Source organism: Mus caroli, chromosome 11 (genome assembly GCF_900094665.2).
Source record: "Mus caroli chromosome 11, CAROLI_EIJ_v1.1, whole genome shotgun sequence".
In the NCBI taxonomy this organism is placed as follows: Eukaryota; Metazoa; Chordata; class Mammalia; order Rodentia; family Muridae; genus Mus; species Mus caroli.
The window spans coordinates 49,389-76,786 of NC_034580.1; the positions used below are offsets into that span (position 1 = coordinate 49,389).

General features: G+C 42.1%; 1 protein-coding gene across 6 annotated transcripts in view; it reads left to right on the forward strand.

Annotated features, from left to right (window-relative positions):
• Eif4enif1 (eukaryotic translation initiation factor 4E nuclear import factor 1) overlaps positions 1-25,511 on the forward strand; it is a 44,246-nt gene extending 18,735 nt beyond the window's left edge. For 5 of the 6 annotated variants that reach the window (XM_029483727.1, XM_021176314.1, XM_021176319.2 and 2 more), the window contains exons 5-19: positions 1,920-2,206; positions 2,757-2,958; positions 6,574-6,749; positions 9,064-9,199; positions 9,375-9,554; positions 11,118-11,350; positions 15,167-15,238; positions 15,621-15,804; positions 16,719-16,798; positions 17,349-17,488; positions 20,321-20,405; positions 21,848-21,980; positions 23,294-23,638; positions 24,093-24,260; positions 24,770-25,511. In XM_029483727.1, the coding sequence (XP_029339587.1) occupies positions 1,920-2,206; positions 2,757-2,958; positions 6,574-6,749; positions 9,064-9,199; positions 9,375-9,554; positions 11,118-11,350; positions 15,167-15,238; positions 15,621-15,804; positions 16,719-16,798; positions 17,349-17,488; positions 20,321-20,405; positions 21,848-21,980; positions 23,294-23,638; positions 24,093-24,260; positions 24,770-25,008 (2,660 nt within the window). In that variant the 3' untranslated portion in view covers positions 25,009-25,511. The remainder of the gene's footprint in view (positions 1-1,919; positions 2,207-2,756; positions 2,959-6,573; positions 6,750-9,063; positions 9,200-9,374; positions 9,555-11,117; positions 11,351-15,166; positions 15,239-15,620; positions 15,805-16,718; positions 16,799-17,348; positions 17,489-20,320; positions 20,406-21,847; positions 21,981-23,293; positions 23,639-24,092; positions 24,261-24,769) is intronic. The other variant, XM_029483728.1, reaches the window with a different exon arrangement.
• The last annotated feature ends 1,887 nt before the right edge of the window (positions 25,512-27,398 follow it).

The following is a 27,398-nucleotide window of genomic DNA, read 5'->3' on the forward strand; positions in this document are numbered from 1 at the left end:
AACTCACTTTGTAGACCAGGCTGGCCTCGAACTCAGAAATCCGCCTGCCTCTGCCTCCCGAGTGCTGGGATTAAAGGCGTGCGCCACCACGCCCGGCAGGAATATTTATCTTGTGAGTGAATACTTAGAAATATTATGGCTAGTACATATATACAGTGTTTTAAGAAACTACCCCAGGGCTGGAGAGATGGTAATGGCTGTTCTTCCAGAGGTTCTGAGTTCAGTTCCCAGCAATCTATAAGCTTCTTGTGTTTAAGACGGCTAGTCATTTTATATTCCTGTTGGCAGTATTTTCTGCTTGCTCCATATCTTGGTAGCACTTGGAATTGTTAGTCTTCTTAATTATAGCCATCTAGTGGTGCATAGTGCCGTCCACATGTCTTTGCTGACGTGTCTGTTTCTGTTCAATCACTTTTTTGTTGTTTTAGTTTTTTGAGACATGTGTGCCCATATTGACCTCAAACTCAGCAGTCCCTGCCGTAGCCTACCAAGTACTGGGTTTATAGGCATTCTACACTATGCCCAGCTCACTTGTCTTTTTTTTTTTTTAATTAAGGAGCTGAGCAGTGTTGGTACACATCTTTAATCCCAACTCTTGGGAGGCAGAGGCAGGCAGGTCTCAGAGTTTGAAGCCAGCCTGGTCTGCAGAGGGAATTCCAGGACAGCCAGAACTAAACAAAGAAACCTTATCTGGAAAAGAAAGATTGAAGGATTCCATGTGCATGGTGTCTCTATGTACATATGCGTACAGAAGAGGGCATTGGGTACCATGAACTACAGTTATAGGTGTTTGTGAGCTGCTACGTGGTGCTGGGAATTGAACTGAGGACCTCTGGAAGAAGAGTATTAACTAACCACTGAGCAACCTCTCCAGCCATTCGTCCATTTTTTTAATTAGGTGTTTTGTTTTCTTTTTAATCACTGTGGGGGGTTTTTATGATTTATTTTATGTACATTGAAGTTGTGCCTGCATGTATGTCTTTGTAAGTGTCTTGGATCCTCTGAAACTGGAATTACACAATGCAGTTGTAAGCTGCATTGTGGGTGCTAGGAACTGAATCTGGGTCCTTTGAAAGAGCAGCCAGTGCTCTTAATCAATGAGCCATCCTTCCATCCCCATTTTATATGCTGTGGTTTTGTGTTTCTATGAGAAATGTACCTAGAAATTTGTTCTCCCAGCCTTGAATTTCTAAATAGTGTCTTGAAAGAACAGTTTTAAACTTGAAGCAAACCTTGCTTCCCAGGCTTTCTTAGTGAAGAACACTCTTGTTGCTGTGCCTCAAAAAACACTTTGCCTAACCATCAGCAAAGGTGTTCTCTTATAGTTTGCACATCTAGATGCATTAAAATTAAGTATTGAATATGGAACCAAGTTTAAAGTTATCTGTTGTTTTGAAACCGCTGGGTTTGAACTTAGTAATACTCCTGCTTCAGCATCCTACGTTTACAGGATGCCAATTAACTATAAAGTTCATTTTTTTGTGTGAATATCTATCTGTTCACTATTGCTTTTTAAGCATTTTTTTTTCAAATACATGTCTTATTAATAAAAGATTAGCGAAAATTGTATTCATAAAATTTTAGTTATACAAAAAGTAGATTAATCATAGAAAGTCATTATTACGAAATATATTTGTTTCTCTGAAGAAAAGATATTTTAAAGTTTAATGTGAAAAATTAATTATAAGGAGCTATCTCATTGGTAAAGGCACTTGTTGCCAAGCCTGACAACTTGAGTTTAGTCTTTAAAAACTGAAAACATGGAGGAAGGAAAGAGCCTGTCCCCATAGATATCCTCCACACATACACACACTATAAATAAGGTATTTTACCCTGAATCAGTTGATGTGCCCAGGTGCTGAGGACATGGTATCTAAGATGTTGGTTTGCTTACCTTTCTCTTTCTGGCATCTTTTCAGATCCACGAGAGCGAGTGAAAGAAGATGACTTAGATGTTGTTCTCAGCCCACAGAGACGAAGCTTTGGAGGTGGCTGCCATGTGACAGCTGCTGTTAGCTCCCGACGATCTGGCAGTCCATTGGAGAAAGACAGTGATGGGCTTCGCCTGCTTGGTGGACGAAGGATTGGCAGTGGAAGGATAATTTCTGCCCGGGCCTTTGAAAAGGATCACCGTCTTGGTGATAAGGACCTTCGAGACTTGAGAGACCGAGACAGAGAGAGGGACTACAAGGACAAACGTTTCAGGGTTTGTTCTCTAACCCCCTTTGTTCTCAACTGCTTGGATTTTTTTTTTTAAGGTTTATTTATTTAGTATATATACAGTACACTGTCTGAAGAGGCCACCAGATCCCATTACTATAGTTATGAGCCACCATGTGATTCCTGGGAATTGAACTCAGGACTTGGAAGAGCAGCCAGTGCTTTTAACCTCTGAACCATCTCTCCAGTCCCAAGTGCTTGGAAATTTGATACTCACCTCCTTTGTACTGCATTTCTCTGTTGTTGCTCTCATGATGGCTCAAACCCAGGACTGTACACTTGTTGGCAAGTGCCTGAGCCTGGTCTGCATTACATCCTCCTAACACCCTCCCACCCCCAACCCCCAGTTACTTTGAGAAGCTGGAGATCACAGACCACTCACAGTAAACATGGAGAACTCAGATGGCAGTGCAAGAGTGGGGCTGCACTTCAGATGCACAGCACAGCATCTGCATTTTGGCTTCTGTCATCAGTTCATTATACCGGCTACATTAGAACTTTACAGTCTTTCAGTCTTGCTCTTTGTACTTTTTCAGAGGGAGTTTGGAGATAGTAAACGTGTCTTTGGTGAGCGTAGAAGAAACGATTCATACACTGAGGAAGAACCAGAATGGTTTTCAGCTGGACCCACCAGTCAGTCTGAAACCATAGAGCTGACTGGCTTTGATGATAAGATTCTAGAGGAGGATCACAAAGGCAGAAAAAGAACAAGGCGACGGACTGCCTCTGTGAAGGAAGGTCAGTACCAATTTTCAACTTGTTTTGAAATAATGACATGAGGATTGTTTTAACTGCACAGGTAGTGATGGATGCGAGTTTGTAAACGGTAAGTTTTTAGTGTTCTGGCTTTATTTTTTGGGGTCTTTTTGTAAATACATTGCTTGCCAAATATTTTAGGTATACATTTATCATGGTTATGAAATATACTCTTAAGAACTCAGACTTGGGTTGGAGAAATGGCTCAGAGGTTAAGAGTACTATCTACTCTTCCAGAGGTACTGAGTTCAATTCCCAGCAACCACATGGTGGCTCACATCTGTAATGAGATCTGGTACCCTATTCTGGTGTGTAGTCATACATACAGACCAAAAAATTGTATACATAATAAATAAATCTTTAAAACAAACAAACTCAGATTTGGGGATTGGAGAGAGGGCTCAGAGGATAAGAGCACTGGCCTTTCTTCCTGAGGTCTTGAGTTCAATTCCTGGCAACCACATGATGGCTCATAACCATCTATAATAAGATCTGGTGCCCTCTTCTGGCATACAGGTATACATGCAGGCAGAACACTGTATACATAGTAAATAAATAAATCTTTGAAAAAATAAGGACTCAGAACTTGGGCTAGAGAGATGGTTCAGTGGTTAAGATGGTTGGCTGCTTTTCCAGAGGATCTGGGTTTAATTTCTAGCACCCACATGATAGTTTATAACTGTAACTCTAGGTCCCGGTGATCCAACACCCACATGCAGGTAAAACACCTATGTACATAAGGTAAAAATAAATTTTATAAGAGAAAAAAAGAACTTGGTACTTATTTCAAGTATACTTGAAAAAAATACATGTTTTTTGTTTTAGCAGATATTAGGTGATGGGAAAGCTCTTAATGATAATTATTGTCAACTTCCAAAGAAGTTAAAACAAACTTGTAAATAAGCTAATAAAATATATTTAAAAGAGAGAATAAAGGAGACATCATAGTTCTTTTCTGTTTTCTTTGTTTTTGTGCACTTTAAGTGCAGTAGGCTTTTCTCTTCTTTTAACATGGGTGCATATTCTAGTTTAGGGAATTCATAGGTAACTTGGGAGATTCTGAGTTTGTTCTTGTTTGAGACAGGGTTTCTCTGTGTAGCCTGGATTGTCCTGGAACTAGTTCTGTAGACCAAGCTGGCCTCAGCCTTAGAGATCTATCTGCCTCTACCACCTAAGTGCTAGGATTAAAACTGGGCGCCAACACCACCCACCCAGGAGATTGTGCTCAATTGCCTTTGAGAGGTACCATTGTCTCACTCCACCAGAATGAAGTAGCATCAGCCAGTGTGGCTGTTTAACTGATGTTAGAGACCAAGCTTCGGTAGAAAATAATGTTTTCTGTGACTGAGATAAAATTCAAATGTCAGCCATTCATGTAGGGTTTTGTCCTGGGACAAGGTCTCACGTAACCCAGACTGGTACCAAACCCAGTGTGTAGCTGAGGGTGGCCTCAGACTGTACTGCCCCATAGTCATTAGTACTGGGCTTATAGATTTGTCACCAAGGCCATTATTGTTTGTTTTCTTAATGTATTTTATGTGTGTATTGCTGGAGGTATTATTAACTCAGAGCCTTCATGTATACCGGGCAGGCACTCTAGTCTGAGCTACATCCCAGCCCAGCAGTGTTTCTGTTCAGTTGCTTTTGTGTTATTGCTGTACTAAAGATAGAGCCAGGTCCTTGAACTTATAAAGCAAATACTTTACCACTGGGGGATATCCTTAGTCCTTCGTTGGTTTTCTGTTTGTTTGGGGTTTCCTTTTTTGGTTGGCTTTTTTTGTTTTGTTTTATTTTTAAGATTTACTTATTTATTTTATGTAATTGAGTACACTGTTGCTGTCTTCTGACACACCAGAAGAGGGCATCAGATCTCATAACAGATGGTTGGTTGTGAGCCACCTTGTGGTTGCTGAGAATTGAACTCAGGACGTCTGGAAGAACAATCAGTGTTCTTAATGGCTGAGCCATTTTTTGACGTAGGATCTGACTTGGAAATGTAATCATGGATAACTTTGATCTTCTGGTTTTCCTTCCTCCACCTGAGTTCTGAAATTACAGGCATGTGCCAGTAGGCTCAGTTTTATGCAGAGAAGGGGAATTGAACTGAGGGGTCCGTACATGCTTTGTTTTGTATTGGGTTAGGGTTTTCAACTTTGCTCTTTTTCATTTGTTTGTATATATACACGTATGCACTCAGAGGCCTGAAGTGCTACATCAACAGGCAATTCTGATTCCTGATACAGGTGCAAGAATCTGAACCCAACATCCTCAGGATGAGCAGTGTGTGCTCTTAGCCACTGAGCCATGACAATGTTGTGTTGGTGTGTGTGTGTGTGTGTGTGTGTGTGTGTGTGTGTGCGTGCAGGCCTGCTACTGTATATGTGTGTTTTAAGCACTTGCAAATAAGTGGGTTTGGGGGTTTTGTCTTGGTTTTTTTGTTTGTTTGTTTTCTTCCTGTTTTGGTCATATTTTGCCTAAAACTAAAAAAAGTGGACATTGGCGCACGCCTTTAATCCCAGCACTCGGGAGGCAGAGGCAGGCGGATTTCTGAGTTCGAGGCCAGCCTGGTCTACAAAGTGAGTTCCAGGACAGCCAAGGCTACACAGAGAAACCCTGTCTCGAAAAAACCAAAAAAAAAAAAAAAGTGGACATTACTGATATTCAGATATTCCTGGCATTGAAGAATAAGACAGAGCTGATTAGCTTAGGTTATCAGCCTGTAAAGATCTGTCTCAGTAGAGAATTGCTGTAATAAATACTAGTATTTTATAAAGGGGAGATCAGTGTACTTAATACATTTTTTTTCTTTTTGTTTTTTTTTTTTTTTTTTTTTTTTTTTTTTGGTTTTTCGAGACAGGGTTTCTCTGTGTAGCCCTGGCTGTCCTGGAACTCACTTTGTAGACCAGGCTGGCCTCGAACTCAGAAATCCGCCTGCCTCTGCCTCCTGAGTGCTGGGATTAAAGGCATGCGCCACCATGCCCGGCTTACATTTTTTTTTTTTTTTTCAAGGCAGGGTAGGTTTTCTAGAAGGAGTAACAGTCAAACTTTACGTTGGTAGTGGACTATAGCCAACCTTATAGACAAGTAAAAATTGCCCACATACAGTGATACCAGATGAATGCATAAACAGTTTCAAATAATTTGGCTTTAGAGGCTTAAGTTACCCACATCAAACAGCTCAAAAACACATGCATATGTTACTAACTCCCCAAGAGGAAGCGAATGCCCTCTTCTCTGGCCTTCCAGATACCTGCACACATCGTGCCATACACACACACACACACACATACACAGAGCTAACTAACTAAATATATTTTTTCTTTTTAAAGAAAACCCGCTATACTATAGAAAACTTGACATGTTTAAGAGTGGGGCCACAGTCCTTTTCCTACTCTGTTAGTGTTCTGGCTACTTAGCAAAGACTTCCAGTTCCCAGAGAAAAGATACTAAATGATTTATTATAAGAAGTGTTGTACCTACAGAAGAAGTCTGTTTACAGTCATGTGTGTCTCCTCGTGTATATTGATGGTTACAGGCACAGAGTAAGACTGGGCTATGTACCTGAACAGGTGGTTTCTGTCTTGGTTTTGTTTTCAGGCATAGTGGAGTGCAATGGAGGGGTAACTGAAGAGGACGAGGTGGAAGTCATTCTGGCCCAGGAGCCCTCTGCTGATCAGGAAGTTCCAAGGGATGTCATCCTACCTGAGCAGTCCCCAGGAGAATTTGACTTTAATGAATTCTTTAACCTTGATAAGGTGCCATGCTTGGCTTCGGTGAGTGTAACAACACATTTGCAAACATGGATGGAGGGGTTAGAGGATGACTTAAGTACATAAAACCCTTGCTGTGCAAGTATGAAGACTGAATGAAATGTAGATCTCTAGAACTCAAGTAAATGTTGGGGCAGCATGGTTGTCCTCCTGGAATCCCAGCTCACGGAAAGTGGAGACAGGTTTCTTGGAACAAGTGAGGTAACTAGCTCTGTTGGTGAGCTGTCGGCTCAAATGAGAGCCCCTGGCTCAGGTTATAAAGGAGAGAGTGAATAAAAGATGCCTAGCATCGGCCTCTTGACCTCTACTTACACACAGCATATGCACCCAAACACATGTGTGTGTACCCCCACGCAGCAATGTCCGTATATACCTGCCACACGCATACATGCACGCATACTCATATGCACAAAATAAAAATAAACATGTACAGAATCTGGATGTGGAGGTATGCACTTACAATCTTAGCACTTGGGATCCCAAGACGAGAGGAGTTTGAGTCTGTCTTAGCTGGAGCTACATGGTCATTTCAAGGCCTGCCTGCCTGCATAGTAAAACCCATCTCAAAAAACTTTTTTGTTAAATGTAAAAAGGATGGACCAGCTAATTATGGTTAAATTTGACCTAGTGTTTCTCTTTTTCTCCAGGGATGGGTATCTTTTATTTGTTTTGAAACAGGGTTTCAGATAGCCTGGAACGCAGAAATTAAAAGCCTCTCAATCACTACTTCCCAATACATATGTATACTTTTTTTTAATTAAAAAAGCCCTCTACGAAGAACAACTAAGCATCTAATCTCCCAGCTCTTCCGTCAGCAGATAGCTGAAAAAGACATAGCAAAAGATATCCTGACTTAGAAATCAGAGCTGTGTCCATTTTCTGTGCAGGAAAGAGGTTCTGCTCTCAGAGACCCTTCTTGCTCCTATGTTGAAAATGAACAAACTTGCCGTTTGATGTGTGATGGTGCATGCCTTTAGTCTCAACACTTGGGAGGCAGTAGCAGACATATTTCTGTGAGTTTGAGGTCAGCCTGATCTACAGAATAAGTTGCAGGTCATCATGTATCAAAAAAAAAAGAGAGAGAGACCGATATTTCAGGGTTTCTTTTAAACCTCAAGCCCTTAGGGGTCTTTTTGAGATGAATATCTTCACAAATGTATAAAGGTGCAAGTTTGTTTCTACTCTAAGTTTTTTGTTTGTTTGTTTTTTGTTTTTTTAAGTATGGAATAGAGTTTATTCAGGGCATGGAGAGGGGAGTTAAGAGGGTAGTAGAGGCAGGGAAAGAGAGTAGAGAAGTAGAGGCCAGCCATGAGCACGTGGAGAAAGGGGTTAGGACTTGGGGAAGGGGGGGGGGTTAAGGGGACAGATCAGAACAAGAAGGCAAGAGAGGAACAAGAGTAAGAACAATATTCTACTCTTGAATATAAAATGTTACAAAACACAAAGTTAGGGCCTGGAGAGGTTGCTCAGTGTTTAAGACCATTATCTGCTCTTACAGACACTGCATGCACATGGTGCAAAAACATACAGGCAAAAGAAAACAAAGTTGGTAACAGCGAAACATCAAAATTATTCTCTCACTGGGCAGTGGTGGCGCACGCCTTTGATCCCAGGTTTTGGGAGGCAGGGGCAGGCAGGTCTCTTAGTTTGAAGCCATCCTGGTCTACTTAGTGAGTTCCAGGACAGTCAGGGCTCCACGGAGAAAACACTGTCTCGGAAAAAAAAGAAAATATATTCTCAATACTTACTTTAATATCTTGAGAAAATGTCTAGATACTTTATATTTATTACCTTTGTGTCTTCTGACTTCTCCTATTTAGTAAGATTATGTTAAATAGGTTAAAATGCAAAGCCATCGTTTTTTTATTTGTAAATTAAAATTCTTAGTAGATAAAGAATTTTACTTTTAAAATGTTTTGTTTTTGCCATGGGTCGGTGCACACATGAGCTACAGGTGGAGGTCAGAGGACAGCTTTGTGGGGTTGGTTCTCTTCCTTCCACCTGCCATGGGTTCAGGTCATCAGGCTTGTACTGCAGGTCATTTTACCTGCTGAGCCATGTCATTGGCCCCCAAAGTTTACACTTTTAAACATCAAGACAGTAGTTACAGCTTTTGGAGTGTGTTTGTTTTTGTTTGGCTTTGAGTTTTTTATATAGTTCCTGTTTACACCAAATTAGTTATATTTTGCCTGCACTCATTTGTTCTACTAAGAAGGATCATTTCTGAGTCAGCAGTGTCAAAGGAAGTTTCAGAGTCGGTGGCTTAACTTTTAACCTTCATTGGTCTTTCACTTTGCCCCTTTGTCTTTCTTATCAGATGATAGAAGATGTTCTGGGGGAAGGATCGGTCTCTGCCAGCCGCTTCAGTAGGTGGTTCTCTAACCCAAGCCGGTCAGGGAGCAGATCCAGCAGCCTTGGATCCACGCCCCATGAAGAACTTGAGAGACTGGCAGGTAAGATGACTTCACATTCTAGCCTTGTATGTCAAGTGGGCCTCCCCTGCCATGCTTCTAGGGTTAAAGAGGCTTTAGATATGGAAAAGCCTTCAGTTTCTACTCTCTTTATGCTGTGGAAGGGAAGTTTTCAATTCTCAATGGGACCAACTGTGACATTTATTTACAAAATCAGGTTTGGAGCAAGCCGTCCTCTCTCCTGGACAGAACTCGGGGAATTATTTTGCTCCTATACCATCGGAAGACCATGCTGAAAATAAAGTGGACATTTTAGAAATGCTACAGAAAGCCAAAGTAGATTTAAAACCTCTTCTTTCTAGCCTTTCTGCAAATAAAGAAAAACTGAAGGAGAGCTGTAAGTATTGTTGAGAATCTGTTTTAGATATTTTAAGTTCACGCTTTCTTAAATGTTCTAAGAAAAGAATAGTTTTGAGCCGAGCGTGGTGGCACGCGCCTTTAATCTCAGCACTCAGGAGGCAGAGGCAGGCGAATTTGAGGACAGCCTGGTCTACAATGTGAGTTCCAGGACAGCCAGGGCTATACAGAGAAACCCTGTCTCAAAAAACAAAAAAAAAGAAAAGAATAGTTTTATTGTACTTCTCATCAAGTCAGGTGCATGCCAGGAATTTAGTGTTTTTCAAAAAGATCCAATCATGGTGCCACATAGCCTTGAGTCTTAAGCTCTGGCTAGACTAGAACTTGCTATGTAGGTCAGGTTGACTTACAACTCAGAACCTCTGGCTTCTGCCTCTAGAGTGCTGATGTTAAAGGCGTGCACCACACCTGTCCTCTCTGGTTTTTCCTTACAGCAGGGTTGTAGCAGCAGTGCAGTGAATGTTTCTGTCCTCCCAAGCATAGCTTGCCTGTTCCTCACAACACTGTCGCAATTTGCCATGTTCTCACTTAGGCAACAAGTTAGTGCCTTGAGACCACAGTGCAGCCTTGTTGCTGTTAAATTGTCTGGATTCTTGTGCCTGGTAGCAAAGTCTGGAGAGATTTATTACAAAGTATTTTTCTTTTTTTTTTTTTTTTGGTTTTTGGAGACAGGGTTTCTCTGTGTAGCCCTGGCTGTCCTGGAACTCACTCTGTAGACCAGACTGGCCTCGAACTCAGAAATCCCCCTGCCTCTGCCTCCCCAGTGCTGGGATTAAAGGCATGTGCCACCATGCTGGGCACAAAGTATTTTTCTACGTGACACACAGGAAGTTTTTTGAGACAGTGTTTTTTTATGTAGTTCTGCTTTTCCTGGAATTCACTATGTAAAAATCTTACCAAGGTTTGAAATCTCATACCCCTTAGTTCTACCATCCCAGTTTCTAGCATCTAAATATTTTTGGTGTAGTTTATTCCATTTTTTTTCCTTTTTTTTTTTTTTCAATTTAAGATTTGTTTTATGTATGTGAGTACACTGTAGCTGTCTTCAAACACACCAGATCACGCATCAGATCCCATTACAGATGGTTGTGAGCCACTATGTGGATGCTGGGAATTGTGAGCTGTCTAGTGTGACTGCTGGGAATTGAACCTCAGGTCCTCTGTAGAAACAATTTGGGTTTTTAATCACTGAGTCATTTCTTCAGGCATGGGTCACTTTCCCCTTCTACTACCAACCCCCGTTTTGTTTTTGAGACTGGGTCTCTTTAGTCCTAGCTGCCCTGGACCTTACTGTGTATGGCTGGCCTGTGCCCTCTTGAGCCCTGGGATAAAAAAGGTGTGCACTGCGGTGCTCAGCCATCTCTTTCAGTGTATGTAATTTCAGCCTTATTCCTAACTGATCTAAGTGTTCAGGTTACCTATTTTAGTGTTAGCCCTTTTGACAGCCTCACTTTAGTTACAAAATAGTTGTCATTGGCAGCCAATGGGAATTCTTTCTAAACACCCTTTGCTTGGTGTAACAAGAACTTTCTCAACTTCTCAGCACATTCAGGGGTTGTACTTTCAGTGGAAGAGGTAGAAGCAGGGCTGAAGGGCTTGAAGGTGGACCAGCAAATGAAGAATTCAACTCCCTTCATGGCAGAACATTTAGAGGAGACCCTGAGTGCTGCGAGTAGCAATCGACAGCTCAAGAAAGATGGAGATATGACTGCATTCAACAAGCTAGTGAACACCATGAAGGCAAGTGGGACTTTGCCTACCCAGCCCAAAGTCAGTGTAAGTATTCAGTACACCTCACCCAGCCTCTTTCCCTGTTTCTGTATCACCTCCCACTGCAATAATAAATGGGTTTAATGAAGGTATTCTGAGTAATTTGGAAATTTCTTTAGAAGTTGTTTAGTATTTGGTGTGTGTTTGTTCCTTAATTATCAATATTGATTTGTTATTAGAAAAAGCACATCTGTGGGTAATGTGTATGTTTGGGACATACATTCAATTATAGGATGATTGAATAATTCACGTGTTACATCAGTTAATACAATACCTTCATGAAGTTCTTTCCTAAGAAAAGTAATTGAGTTGTGGATTTTTTTCACCCAGTTTGGAGAAAAGCATACCTAGTATGTGAGGTTATCGATGCAAAAGGGAGAAAAATGTAAGAAATTGATCGTTTGTGCTGAATTGAGCATAGTGATGTGTGCCTATAACCCTAGTGTCTGAGAGGATCAGGAAGTCAGGACCAGGTAGGGCCACCTGATTGATACCCAGTTGTTTTATTTTGTTTTTGTCTTTGTTTTCCCCCTGAGATAGTTTCTCTGTGTAGCCCTGAGTGTCCTGGAACTCACTCTGTAAACCAGTCTGGCAACAAACTCGGAGATCTCCCAGCTTCTGCCTTCCAAGTGTTGAGATTGAAGATATGAGTTACCACCTCCTAGCCGTAGACAATTGTATAGTAAATTTTTCAAGATTTATTATTTTTTTTTTGTATGAGCATTTTGTCTGTGTGTCTATCTGTGCACTACTTGCATGCCTAGCGCACACAGGCCAGAGAAGGGCATCAGGCCCCCCTGGAGCTGGAGTTTCAGAGGGTTCAGATCCATCATGTGCGTGCTTGGAAATGAGTACAGGTCCTCTGGAAGAGCAGCCAGTGTGCTAACCACGGAGCAGTCTCCCGCCTCCTACAGTAAAGCCTTTATTTTCACACTTTATACACACTCTCAGATATCTGGATTGCCTGCTCTCTTGGCTAGACGGTCACACTGATGAATTAGAATGCCAGAGGTGGAGGTGAGCATAGTGGTAAAGACTGGTACTTCCATCACTGCTTGGAAAGTGGAAGCAAGATAATTAACAAATTCAAAGGATAGCCTGGTCTAGAAAGTCTCTCTCCCTCCTTCCTTCTCTCCCCCCACACCTCTCATAAAGTACATAAGTACATATCAAAGATGTGGGATGTTTTTGTTTTATTTTGGTTTGTGTTTTTTAAGACAGGGTTTCTGTGTGTAGCCTTAGCTGTCCTGAAACTCACTCTGTAGACCAGGCTGGCTTCAAACTCAGAACTCAGAGATGGACCTGACTCTGCCTCTGAGTGTCTATGCTACATCTCAGGTTACACCATACAACTCAAAGGAGAAAGATCCTATAAACTGGTTCAAAGTTATTACCACACAAAGAAGTACTAGAAATGCTGTCAAATGAAGTATGATATCATACATCCTAGCGTTTGGGGGATTAAGGCAGAAGGATTATAAGTTGTAGGCCAACCTGAACTACCTAGTAAGTTTATGCTAGCACGAGGTACACAGCAAGATAGAGTTCATACCACAAGTGACTGTGGGTGCGACTCAGCTCTCCTGCTGTTCTTTGTTACCCTGGGGGGTTGGCACTAACTAGATTTTTTATTCAAATCCTGTCATAGGATTTGTTTTTCCTTTCAGTGTGAGTCTCCAAAGAAGTGGAGACAGAGGAGCTGGGAGCAGTTGGGAGGAGGAAGCAGGAGAAAAGAAGGGCAAGTTTGAGACCAACTTGGGCTCCATAAACAGTCTTGTAGGAAAGAGAAGGGAGTTCAGTATTTCATATCTCAACCTTTGATTGTTTTTACACAATATTGACTTTAAGTTGTGAGTACACTTAGTTTGATATTGGAGGTTCCATGCTTTTATGTATCCCTAGTTTCAGGTGTGGTGAGGAAGTGAGTCTCTGACATCTGGTAATAAGCGGCTAGACAAATATTTACACAAACTCAGAATTGTATCTGTGTTGGCATGTGGGGTCCTGCTCTACTGCTAAAGACAGCGTCTTTAGTCCTCCCTGCTGGATACTAGTTCTCATCTAACTCTGTCCATCTAAGTAATGAAGTTCACCTCCACACTGTTTTACATGAAATTGCAGACTCCTGCAAGTGTGATAAGCCATGAAGTAAGTTGCCTATTTATTCAAGTCATCTGCACTTAGCCCTAATTTTAAAACCAATAATAAAAGGCTTGGAAATGGACTTGGATAGATCTATCTACTGGGAGGGGAATTGCATCAGAAAGTACTTCTGACTGAGCTCAGTGGTCGCACAGTATTCAGACATACATTGGGGGGCTGGGGAGGGGTGCAGGTTAGATATACAAAGCAAGACCATTGGCAGATTCAGAGCAGAATGTCATGCATATGAGTAATTTTAAGGAGCTTAACTTAAAATAGTAACATTTAAGTTTCTGGAGTTTTTTGGGTTTTGTATGAGACAAGGTCTCTGTTGGTCTGGCTGTCTGAAATTCACTATGTATACCAGACTAACTTTGAACTTGGATCCACTTGGCTCTGCCTTCCGAGTGCTGGCATTTAAGGGCATGTGCTACTTTTCTAGGCCAAAACTTTGAAATGGTAACAATTCTGGTCAAATTTGCATGTTGTTCATTATTTTTGGTTTAATTTGTAATGCTTAGGAACTTTGGACATTCTAGAAAAGTTCTGTGCCTTGCCTAGTTCGTAGCCATTTTTTGTGAAGCTCATCCTTGCTTCAAACTCCTGATACTTCTGCCTCAACCACCAGAGTGCTAGAAAGAAAGTGTGCACCACTGTCATGCCTAGCTGTCACTCTTCTGTTAGTTAGTGCTGGCTTGTTTTGTTTTCAAAGATTTTTATTGTTTTAAATATGTGAGTGTTTTATCTGCATGTATATGTGTATTACATACATGTTTGTGCCTATGGAGGCCAGAAGACATCTGATGATCTTGAACTGGAGTAATAGATGGTTGTGAGTTGTCATGTGGTACTGGGCACAGCACCCAAGTTGGTCCACTGGGAGAGCAGCTAGTGCTCTTAACCACTGAGCCCTTGTTTTTTAATACTTCAGTCAATAATTTTTTATTTTATTTTATTTTATTTTGGTTTTTCAAGACAGGATTTCTCCTTGTAGCCCTGGCTGTTCTGGAACTCACTCTGTAGACCAGTCTGGCCTTGAATTTAGAAATCTGCCTGCCTCTGCCTCCCAAGTCCTGGGATTAAAGGGGTGTGCCACCACTGCCCGGCAATAAATCTTAATAATGACAATGATCAGTAAGGGTTCCTTCCGAATGAAAATCTCATAAATTGTGGTATCTGTCTAACTGAGTGCTCCTCAGTCTCAACCTTTCTTTGATGGTGGGGACAGTGTCAAGATCACAGGAAGGGACTACTCCGGCTTTGGGAATATTTCCTGATGACTCTTCATGTACTTGGGAAGGATCTTTTGAGCGGCGTGGGATAAGAGAGAGTTGGTTGAAAGTTTTCTGTGGGGCCTGGAGAGATGGCTCAGTGGTTAAGAGTACTGACTGTTCTGCCAGAGGTCCTGAGTTCAATTCCCAGCAACCACATGGTGGCTCACGACCATCTGTAATGGAACCAGATGCCCTCTTCTAGTGTGTCTGAAGACAGCATCGGTGTACTCATACATAAAATAAATCTTTAAGAAAGTTTTCTATGACATTGAGCATTATTCTGCTGTTAACAGTCAACTCCCTTGGGAGTTGCATATTTTTTGATATATATGGTCTCCAAACTATAAAGTGTGTTGAAATTGAAAACTTTTTTCTTTGTTTTTTTTTTTGTTTTGTTTTTTTTTAGCGAAACCTTGAAAATCACTTGTTGGCCCCTGCTGAGATTCCAGGCCAGCCTGTTTCTAAAAACATCTTACAGGTGTGTTACAGTCTTACACTTATCCCTCAGACTGACCTGTGTGTGATAGTCAAAGATATACTGTTGCTATCTAAGGTCATTCTGTTAAGCCGGTAATCCCAATGGCGCGTCCATACTCGCACAATGACTTTAAATGTTTCTGGTTTACCAGTTTGTTGTTTGTTTGGAACTTGATTATCTAATCTGTATCTGTAGCACTAACTTAGAGCAAATGTTGTTAGCTAAACATTTGGGGAAATGTCTTGCATGTACAGATGCCAGATCCTCAGTGCTGCAAGGAAGAGGCATTGGCTAGCTCTCAAAAGTGAAGTTAGTTTTCAAAGCTTTTGACTAGAAGGAAGAAATAGGTTTGTTCACAGGGATCTGGCATTTCTGCCTATAGGAACTTCTGGGTCAACCAGTTCAGAGACCCGCTTCTTCCAATCTTCTCAGTGGCCTTATGGGGAGCTTAGAGGCTACTGCATCTTTATTGAGCCAAAGAGCGCCCTCTCCTCCAATGTCACAGGTGTTTCGAACTCAAGCAGCCTCAGCAGACTACGTTCATCCAAGGATACCATCACCAATAGGTAACTAGTGCTTTAGCAGTTCTGGGGATGGAGGGAGAGCCTCATGCTTACCAGTTAAACACTCCATCACTGACTTGGGCTCCCAACTAGTAACTGCTCATAAGCTTGCAAGGGGAATATATGTGTTATACTGATTACTGTAGAGGTGTGTAGTCAAGGTGGAAGATAGTTTATTATCTCCTTTAAGTCAACATGTTCATAGTAAACTTCTTTGTATAGCTCTGTAGTTTTCGTATTTAGAGAATTCAGCTGAAAATACTTGACTTGGATTCTTAGGTCTATTCTCGATAAAGAACTTTAAGCTTTAGGAAAGCACTTAAGATGATGAAGCACAAGGATCTCAAATTTTAAGGCCAACCTGGGCTCCATAATGAGTTTGCAGCTACGTGGAAGAGCCAGACAAAAGTAATGGCTTTCTGGCCAGCACTTGTAATTGGTAAACAGTGAGCAGTGAAGTCCTGTGATTGTTACAGAATGTGCCTGGAAGAAGCAGTTCCAGCAGGCTCGGTGTTTCTACTATTGAAACACTAGAGAGAGCTGGCTCCTTGCCCTTGCCAGTCATATACCTTAGTATTGTCCACAGTGGTGGGGACCTGTAAGGAGAGTCTCAGAGCACTGGACTCTGCTTTAGCACCAGTTGGCTTGTCAAGCACGGCCAGTTTGCTGAATAGAAATGTTCTTAGCCCAGCCCGAGAGCTCTCAGGAAAGGACAAAGGTGACAGAGTAGTGTGAAGGTTACACCAGCAGGAAAGGCTGTTAAGGGCTCTGCTTAAAGCCCACAATGTGGGAGGAGAGGGAGAAGGGTATATACTGTCAGTCCAAAGAAGCAATGCTTCCTGTTGGGCAAGAGCCAACTTGCTGGTTGGGTGCTGATGCTGTCCTGGGCTTCATTGATTCTGAAACTTTCCTGGCAGGTTTCCCTTCAGGACCCCAGCAACTACTTGGAGATCCATTCCAAGGCATGCGCAAGCCCATGAGTCCTGTCACAGCCCAGGTCAGGCTGAGCTGTTTCTCTTTGCCTTTTCACTCTTCTCTTGCTTGTGGGGTAGAGAATTGAATTGCAACAATGATGCGTGGTTTGTTCTGAGGTAACTGTTAAGTTCACAGAGGAGAAAATTGCTGAGTGGTTAGTATTACTTAAAATTTTTCTTCTTTAGATTTACTTATTTTCTGTATATGGGTGTTTGCTTCCATTTATGTTTGTGCACCATATATGTGCTCATTGCCCAAGGAATTTTCAGGAAAGCATTGGATCCCCTGGAACTTGAGTTATGGACAGTTGTGAACTGCCTGCCATGTGGGTCTGGGAATTGAACCTAGATATTCTGCAATAGCAATAAATGTTCTTAACCACTGAGCTGTCTCTCATCCCACTATTTAAATTTTTAAAATATCATTCAGTGGACACCAGCATAACTTAGTTATTTGCAATATTCAATTTTCTCAGCCACTGTTTAAAACATGAGACATACCTTTTTGGAAAACTAGTTGAACTTCCTCATTCTTTTACTGATTGTCTGTCCTCTACTACTTCTATTGATCAGATGAGCCAGCTAGAATTGCAACAAGCTGCTTTGGAGGGGCTGGCCCTACCACATGACCTTGCAGTCCAAACAGCACCCTTCTACCAGCCTGGTTTTAGCAAACCACAAGTGGACAGAACCAGAGATGGGCTCAGAAACAGGTACATTAATTACTTCTGCAGATTTGGGTACTGATTTGTAGTCTTCCTGAGACTGGTAAATCATATAACTCATGAATCATATATCATAAATATAACTTGCATATCCTGATCCAATGTAAGATAGGTCCACCCCACTGCAGATGGTATTGATAGAGGAAATATGGTTGAAATCTCCAAGGTCCTCCTGTGTCCCCTTTGTCTGTGTTACCTTTTTACCTCCCTCAAGTGACCACTGTCTAACCTTTAAAAATGATCACTACTTTCATTTTTTTTATTCTATATAGTGTTTTATATTCTTTTTTTTTTTCTTTTTTTTTTTTTTGGGGGGGGGGGGTCCAGACAGGGTTTCTCTGTGTAGCCCTGGCTGTCCTGGAACTCACTTTGTAGACCAGGCTGGCCTCGAACTCAGAAATCCACCTGCCTCTGCCTCCCGAGTGAATTTATAGTGTTTTTACCAGTTAATTTTTTTTTTCCAGTGCTGGAGATTGAAATCAGGGCCTTGGACATACTAGACAAGCACTCTACTACATACACATCAGACCCACTAGCTCTTGTTTCTGAGGTTTTTTGGTTTTGAGACAAAATTTTTCTGTTTATTTCTGGCTATCCTGGAACTCACTCTGTAGACCAGGCTGGCTTTGAACTCAGAGATCCACCTGTCTATGTCTTCTGAGTGCTAGGATTAAAGGTGTGTACTGCCTCTGCCTAGCCTTGTTTCTATTTAGTTTTTGCTGTTGTTTTGAGACATGGTAGGATCTCACTGTATATCATTGAACTAAAGTTCCTGGTAGTCCTTCTGTGTCTTTTTCTAGAGTGATGGGATTGTGAGTGGGTACCATTATGCTCAGCCCAGCCCTTTGAATCAGGGCCTCAATATGTCTGGCCTTGAACTGTGTAGCCCAGGGGTCCTCAGTTTCTTGGCTTTCCCTCTTGTGTGCTGGGATTAGGGGGATGCTCATCACAGTCTGCTTAGCCATCTGTTTGAAATGGTATAAAGCAAAACTTGATGTAACTTCCTCTTGTCATAGATTGTATGTACTGACTTACAGATTCACTCTTTGTGTAGGATTGTTTCAGTTTGTTGATAGCTAACGGATCCAGGCTTTTTTCGTTTTATGGGGTGTGTGTGTGTGTGTGTGTGTGTGTGTGTGTATGTGTATGTGTTCCCCCATGTGTGTGCAGGCTTTTTTCGTTTTATGGGGTGTGGGTGTGTGTGGGTGTGTGTGTGTGTGTGTGTATGTATGTGTTCCCCCATGTGTGTGCAGGATCCCAAAGAGACCAGAAGGGGAAATTAGAAATGGAGTTACAAGTGACCATGAACTGCCATGTTGGTAGTAGGAGCTGAACCCAGGTCCTCTGGGAAGAGCACTGAGGCCTTGTAACCAATGAGTCATCTCTGCAGCAATGCTTGTTTTGTTGATGCGGGTTTTTAACTGTACTCACTACCTTGAGGATGCACTTTTTTGTTTGTTTGTTTATTTTGGGTTTTTTGGTCTGTTTCTCTGCTTTTTGCCCTGCAGCCTAAGAGTATAACACCCTTGAGATTAGAGGTGTCATCAGTTTTGTTCACTGTTGTTCTCCTGCACTGACAGTGTTGCCTAACACAAAAATGCTCTGTTTACAAAAAGGAGTAAATGATAAATTGTGTGAAACTTCCAGGTTTGGAGATCTTTCCCATATACACTTAGAATACATTGCCATGTGCTCAGACGTCATCTCAGGATATCATAGTTTCTGAATGCTGATTGGAAAACTTACAGATTTAGGATCCCAGCATTGCCTGTGATTCAGAGGATTTTGCTCATTCACTGTAGGTACAGTGAAATACTCACTAACCAGTGAGTACACATACACTTTTTTTCTCAGCCTGTTTCTATGTCGACCCTATTTCCTGTTTTCCTCTAGGATAAGGGAGAATAAATAGAATGGCTGGTGATAGAAATCCCAGCACTTGGGAGGCAGAGCAGGAGGATGTTTGAGTTCAAAGCCAGCCTGGTCTACATAGTGAGTTTCAGGGTAGTCAGTACTATGTAAAGAGACCCTACCTTTAAAAAGAACAAAACCTCATGTGGTAGTACATGATGAATATAACTGGGCTATGAAATAACTGATTTGAATTAGTGTCTCAGAGATAGAGCATCAGTTGCATTACAGGCACTGTGAATTGCTGCTTTCACCTATCTGAAGTATTCTAGCCCCCACAGTAAAGGCTTCTAAGCCAACCCACTAGTGCTGTTTATAACTAAACTATGTACCAGCCTAGAGAACTATATATGCCCAAAGCCCTGATTCCCTGTGCTCTCTGCCTGAACCTTTGTTTCTTCTCCTTAATTTTTTTTTTTTTTTTTTTTTTTTTGGTGTGTTTGTTTGGTCAGGGTTTCTCTGTGTACCCCTTCCTGTCCTGAAACTGGCTCTGAGGACCAGTGGGGCTTGAACTCAAAGATCCACCTGCTTCTGCCTGCTGGGATTAAAGACAAAGTGCCACCACTACCAGACTCCTTAGCTTTGTACTGGTCTCACCTAGCTTCTTTTTTCCTCAGGGTCTCTGGAGTTCTGGTCCTTCTTTCCTTCTGCTTTATTTTTTCACTGTACTTTGTTGGTATCTTACATCTATATCTCTTGGTTTGCCTCAGGTATTGACTGTTCCCACTCAGAGGTTTTCTCTTCCCTCAGAATTTAGCATGCACTTTTTTCATATTTTGAATGTTGAGAAATTAAATTGGATAAGTGAAGGTATGCTAAGTTCCTAGACTTGTCTTGAGTTACATGGTTTTAAGACTTGGCATTAAGTAGTTTGGAACTGACTGGCACTGTTAATTGATTTGTTTACAGGCAACAGCGAATGTCAAAGTCACCAGCACCCATGCACCGCGGAAATTCCTCTTCCCCAGCTCCTGCTGCCTCCATCACAAGCATGGTCAGTGACCTTTACTAACTGCTTGGCCTCAGGATTTTCCATCTGGTTACCTGCATCGTACCAGTGTGTTACCTGTGTCTCTGAAGGTCTTTCAGATCTGTTTGTCCAGTACATCTTCCCCTAACCCATTATTCTCGTAAAGAAAGTATGCTCTAGCAGATAGGTGAACTTGTGCCACAATACAACTCATCAGTGCTTAAAAAAATAGCTGGGCCTAGCACCTAGCGACATGTACCTTTAATCTCAGAACTTTGGTTTTTTTTGTTTGTTTTTTGGGTTTTTTTTGGGGGGTGGGGTGGGGGTCAAGACAGGGTTTCTCTGTGCAACCCTGGCTGTCCTGGAACTCACTTTGTAGACCAGGCTGGCCTCTTAAAACTCAGAAATCCACCTGCCTCTGCCTCCCAAGTGCTGGAATTAAAGGCGTGCACCACCACCGCCCAGCAGCAAATAGAATTTAAGGCCAGCCTGGGGCCTTGTGAGGGCCTAGTGTGACCCTCCAAAAAAATAAAACAAGATTAGCTGTTGTGGGAAAGTAGAAGAACAAATGTGAGGCTGGAGATGAAAGAGGAGTGACTGGTCACATGATGGAGTCCAGTGAACATGCTGGCAGGTCTGTAAATTGTTCTCTTATGGGTTTATTGGTTTATTTGTGATGATACATCTAGCTTTACCAGTGGGCTGGGATTTTTTGTTTTGTTTTTAACTGATACAGACTTATCCAATCAAAACTGATAGACAAGGGGACTAGAATAGTTCTGTGCTTCAGGACTCCATATGAACTCTGCACTAAATACCCCAAAGGCTCTTGCTTTAGAGAAACTCCGGAAGGAATTTTGTTCATGAGTTAGGCCCTGTCTCATCCTTTATAAAATTCATTATAAAATTATATAATTTCATTATAAAATAAACAACAAAGGATCCTTAATGGTTCTAGTAAGGTGTACGATACTGAATTTTCATGTAAGTAATTTTAAAAGACAAATACGAGGAACAAGTGGTATCATAGGTTCTGAGGTTAACATCTCTCCCCATTTACTGAGGTATATTTCCAGCCAGGCCCTTCCCTCTTCTCAGCGCTACTTCAGGGTTGAGAAACACGAGGACAGACACAGGCCCATTTTACAGGGCGGCAAAGATGGGTTGAAGCTCGTGGGACAATGTCTACTTACTTGCCCCTTTGTGCTCTCCTGTAGTAGCTATAGATCAGAGCATTAGAATTACCTCTGCCCATGTAAGGCAAAATGGGGACTCTTCACCCTGTTGAAGATGGCTTCACCTGGTAAAGCCAGGCTCAAGAGCAAGTGCTGCATAGCCCAGTGGTCAAGTGCTTCAAAGGGCATGTAAGACCCTCGGTTTAATTCCTGAAAAGATAAAATGAAGCCCTGGCTTCGTGTTAGGAAAGGCACTTGAGTGTGCTGATCTCTGCCTCTCCTTCTCTGCAGCTTTCTCCTTCCTTCACCCCTACCTCAGTGATCCGGAAGATGTATGAAAGCAGAGAGAAAACCAAGGAGGAAATGGCCCATGGAACAGTGGTTCCTGGTGATGGTAAAGAGGATACTCAGAAGGCCAGCGAAGGTACTGCTGCTTACCTGTGTCAGAACATAGGCATGAATGACTGCAGTGTCAGGGAGATGGGTTAGTGAGCTCAAACTTGCTCACTTGACATTGTGGCCAGCCTGGGTAACGATGTGCTTTAGCTTATGATTCTTACCATCTTTCAAGTTGAATAACAAATTCATTTAGCATACTGATATAGCTCAATTCTTTTTTTAACACATTTGTGTATTTGCCTGTGGTATGTCTGCATCATGTGTATCCAGTGCCCAAGGAGGCCAAGGAGGGCATCAGAACCTCTAGAATTGTGAGCCACATGTGGGTGCTGGGAAGAGGATCCAGGTAGATGCAGGGTTGTTGTTGTTTCTGTTACAGGTTGTTTTATTTGCAACAGGATCTCACTGTGTAGCTGTGGCTAACCTCAAACTCACAGAGATCTACTGGTCTCTGCCTCCCAAGTCCTGGGATTAAAGGTGCCTCAACTACATGCCTGGCAACTTGTGCTTTTTGTTTTGAAACACTATGTCAGAGTTTTTTGAGTTATTCCTTTATGCACCAGGAATGCAGCTCAATTGTACTAAGTAGTAGAAGACTTGCCAGCATGTACAAGGCCATGGGTTCATATTCACTCCCCAAGGGAGGAAATGACAACAACAAAAATAATATTTCAGCAAAGAATTTGAAGACCTTGGCATCTATGGACTGGATAGATAGATCAGGGCACTGTTTGCTCTTCCAGAGGACCTGGGTTCAATTGCCAGCACCCACATGATAGCTCACAACCTTTCCTGACTTCAGCCCTAGGTGACCTAGCACCTTCCCCTGGACTCTGTGACAGGCACACAGACATGCATGCAGGCAAAACACCATCCATATACATCATAATATAAGAAAATAAGGTTAAATAAAATGTGGGCATCTATTCCTAGCTCAAGGCCTAACTACTCTATGACCATCACTCAACTCCTGGGCTTAGGGAGAGTAGCAGCTGTGCATCTGCCTACATTTAAAGCAAATAGATGACTTTCCACAAAAGCATCTAACATGGTTAAGAGGAAAAGAGAGCTGGGCAGTGGTGTGGCCCAAGCCTTTAATCCCAGCACTTGGGAAGCAGAGGCAGGTGGATTTCTGAGTTCGAGGCCTGCCTGGTCTACAAAGTGAGTTCCAGGACAGCCAGGGCTATACAGAGAAACCCTGTCTCAAAAAAACAAAAAAATAAAAAATAAAGGAAAAAAGAATTGTCAGAATTTTTAAAAGTAAGATTTGCTGGGTTGTTGGGAATTGAAATAAATTGATAAAGGATATCAAAATGTCGTGTAAATGAACCCTTACAGAGAACCTGCTGTCGTCCCATCCCATACCCAGCACTGATCAAGACTCTTCCCCTACGACAAATCCTAAGCTTTCAACATTGCAGCGGTCTTCATGCTCCACCCCACTCTCCCAGACCAACCGTTACACCAAAGAACAAGATTATCGACCTAAAACAGCAGGGAGGAAAACGCCTACCTTGGCATCCCCAGTCCCAGGAACACCTTTTCTCCGCCCTACCCACCAAGTTCCCCTTGTCCCTCATGTTCCTATTGTTCGACCTGCACACCAGCTTCACCCAGGATTAGTCCAAAGGTTGATAGCCCAAGGGGTACATCCACAGCATCTTCCAAGTTTGCTCCAAGCTGGTGAGTTTCTGACTGGGTGTGGGCATTGGTTATTGGTCGTAGTATAAAAATTGCTGCCACTAATTAAATGTTACATTATACTAGGTATTCCAAAAAGACCTTACTAGATTTAAATTCTTCTACCTAAGTAGTGAGTCCAGTCTAGTCTCACTTCCTTAGCTCACAAAAAGATTAGGAAACCTGCCAGACAGTGGTAATATTAATCCCTGCACTCAGGAAGCAGAGGCAGGTGGATCTCTTTGAGTTCAAGGATAGCTACACTAAGGAACCCTGGCTGTGGCGTTCATTTACACTTGTGTCTGTGTATGCATATTCATGTATCCTGGCACATGTATGGTGGCAAGTGTTCACCACACCCACCTCCTTGTAAGTATCCAAATCAACAAAAATAGTAAAATTTGACATTTTTAGGAACATGTACACAACTCATAAGTTTCCTCTTTCTCCCCATCAGGTGTGCTTCCTCCTGGGATAGACATGGCTCCTTTACAGGGGCTATCTGGCCCACTCCTGGGTCAGCCCTTATACCCTTTGGTCTCTGCTGCTAGTCACCCTCTCCTAAACCCTCGTCCTGGGACCCCTCTGCATTTGGCAGTGATGCAGCAGCAGCTACAGCGCTCAGGTAAGGTTTAGAAATAGGCCAGGCTAGCTGATCACACTGGAAAGTTCTGAGATTTCCAGCAGCAGTAGTTATCACTGCCCCTTTGTTTCTTAGGTGTCACTAGAAAAACAGGTGAAGTGAACTGACCTGTGCAGTCTCAGGGATTATTACTACTGCAAGGACAGTGGGAGCCAGGCATGCTCTGGCTCTGTGTTTCACTTCTTATAAGCCTGAGAATCTTTGCTGAGATGTGAACATGTCAGCCTTGGTGGGTTTTCTTACGTTGCTACCTAGCATTCTGCACTTTAGGAAGCCTTTGGTTAAATCCTCTGGTAGACTTCCCATCCCCCAAAGTAACAAACCATTCAAGCAAAGTAAGTCAGAAAATATTGTCAATACTGAGAACAGGACTTGGGAGTGAGTATCCAAGGGTGGTCTTAGTAGACTTGTGGGGTTCTGTGGGTGGGGTGTAAATGAAGCAAGGCCTAGTGTAGAGCTACTTTGCTGCACTGACACTCTTCTCTCCATAGTTCTGCATCCTCCAGGCTCTAGTTCCCAGGCAGCAGCTATCAGCGTTCAGACTCCTCAGAATGTACCCAGCCGGTCCGGCATGCCCCACATGCACTCCCAGCTGGAGCATCGTACCAGCCAAAGGAGCAGCTCCCCTGTGGGCCTTGCCAAATGGTTTGGCTCAGATGTGCTACAGCAGCCTCTGCCCTCCATGCCCACCAAAGTCATCAGTGTAGATGAACTGGAATATAGACAGTGAAGAAGGCAGGCTGGCTCACCCATACCTGGACCTGTGGTGACACCCTGGTCATGACTCTCATTCCCTCTCTGTAATGGGCTTTTACATTGGAGCACACTATGTGAAGATGTTTAGGGGATCCACATACCTACCATGATCTACATTATGACAGAAGGCTGTTAAATAATCGAATGAACCTACATGGTTCAAATACAAGGGACACAAGATTGTCGGTCCTGGAAGTCTTTCTTTTATAAAATATGTGAATGAAGTGTTGGTGTCTTCTAGAGGTGACACCTAAGGGTTCTGAAAAAATAAAATGTATAGACCCTTATGTACAGACCTGTGTATAAACTTTTGTACATACAAATAGGATAGCTTTTTTTTGAACTTATACATACAGCTGTACATAAAGTAACTATCAGTTAGGCTTGTGTCAACTGTTTGGATTTTTTTCACTTGAATATTTGGGACTTTTTCTTTTGGTTTATTAAAAGTTACATATGCCACGTGTGTGAACGATATGGCTGGTACTGTGTTTATTTCTTCCATGAACTAAGACAGTCTAAATTAATTCCTTTCACGTTTTAATTTTACCTTAGGACTTCTGGAATTTCTTCTGCACATAAAGTTCTGATAGCATTAGTTTAAGCTGGACTAACCCTGAAAGTAGCTTGTGGCAAGTATCAAGGAATCATTATACTCTACAAAATCAAAGTTGACAGAGAAGTCATATATGGTAATTTTTCTGAAATTCACTGGCACAATGTTAATCCAGCCTGACTCCAACTAATTAATGGTCACATTAATTTAAGTCTTTCCCTTGCCTCTGCTGCATTAGTTTCTCTCAAAATTGTTAAATTACAACTTGAGGTCTGGTATTATATAAACTGAATGTAAAGCATTCTGAAGGATACTATACTGATTGCAGGTTTTTCAGTCAGGTTCAAGCTAATTTGCCCAGTCATTGGATTAATTATGGATCTGGGGCCATAAATGCTATTTTAATTCTACTATAGAGATTAAAATAAGCCATTCTCCATTTCATAATATTCTGTTGGACTTTGACTGCAGGGGCCTCCGAGTCTTGACAGTAGATTATAATCCTTCAGCTGTCCACTCTACTGGAGGAGGAGAAACGGGTCACTTTTCAGCAAAACCTGGCTGTGGATCAGGGCAGTCTGGTACTTCCAAGCTCCTTAGATGCCATCATGCTCTCAGTGACTCCTCAGCTTCAAGAGGAATCTGGAAAAAGCAGTCCCACTGGTCAGCTGAGGAACACTAGTGCACTTATCCTGGGTGTCTGCTGAGTCAACAGTGGTAGTAAGGTAAGGGCAGGATGTGTCAAACTGCCAGTAGAGAACTACTCTTCAGGCTGAAGCTGATGGAACAGGTAACAAAGGCAAACATTAATCATAATCAGCAAGACGAAGCAGAAAGGGAACAAGGGGATATTAAATGTGTATAGACTCCTAGAGAGATGGCTCAGCAATTAAGAGAACTGGCTGGTCTTCCAGAGGTCCTGAGATCAATTTTAGACACCCACATGGTGGCTCATGACCATCTATCTATAAATGGATCTGATTCTCATGTCTGGCAGGGTGTGCATGTAGCAGAACATTCATAAATAAATGTAAAAACTGTGTACAGAAGCTAACTGAAGAAAGGTGGAAAAAACACAAGAGTTCAAGATAAGTCCTATATAGTGAAGTTCAAGGTAAGCTTTTTCTACCTGAAACTTAAGTCTCAAAAAAAAATGAATACGTAAACAGTCTTCCAGGGTATAAGAACCTTACAGAAAAAGCAGAAATGCCTGGGGCATTGGATTACTGATGTAATCCAATCAGTCCATAAATTGAACACAGGATTACCTAGAGCAAGGCCAGCCAGAGATTCATCTCAGGGAAAAAGGGGTCTTTGGAACAATTTTGTGGTCATCTAGTATGTATCACATAAGTTTAGACGCATTTGGGACTGGAAAGATGTGAACAAAGCACCCATGGCTCACATCTGTCATTAATTCTAGTTCCAGTGAACCTGACACCGTCTTCTAGCCTCTGCAGTGACCAAGCACACGGGTGCTATGTAGACATATACATAAGCAAAACACACACCATTAAAAAGTAACATTAAAAGAGGGCAAGTGATGCTTCCCAAAGTTCTTGGGAAGACAGTAGAAATCGGAAGGGGAAATAGTAGACATACAGAGGGACTGACCAGGTTGTGTCACCTTTATAGGCTAGGCTAATCGATGATGGACACTAGCACTCTTTGTGAAGGACACACAAATGAGACATAGTTCATAGGACTAAACACACTTCTCAGCAATTTAATGCGACTAAGACCCTGTCTCTAGTAAATACTCTGGATGATATTCGGCTCAAGGCTCTTGTCAAACATGTTTTCATTTT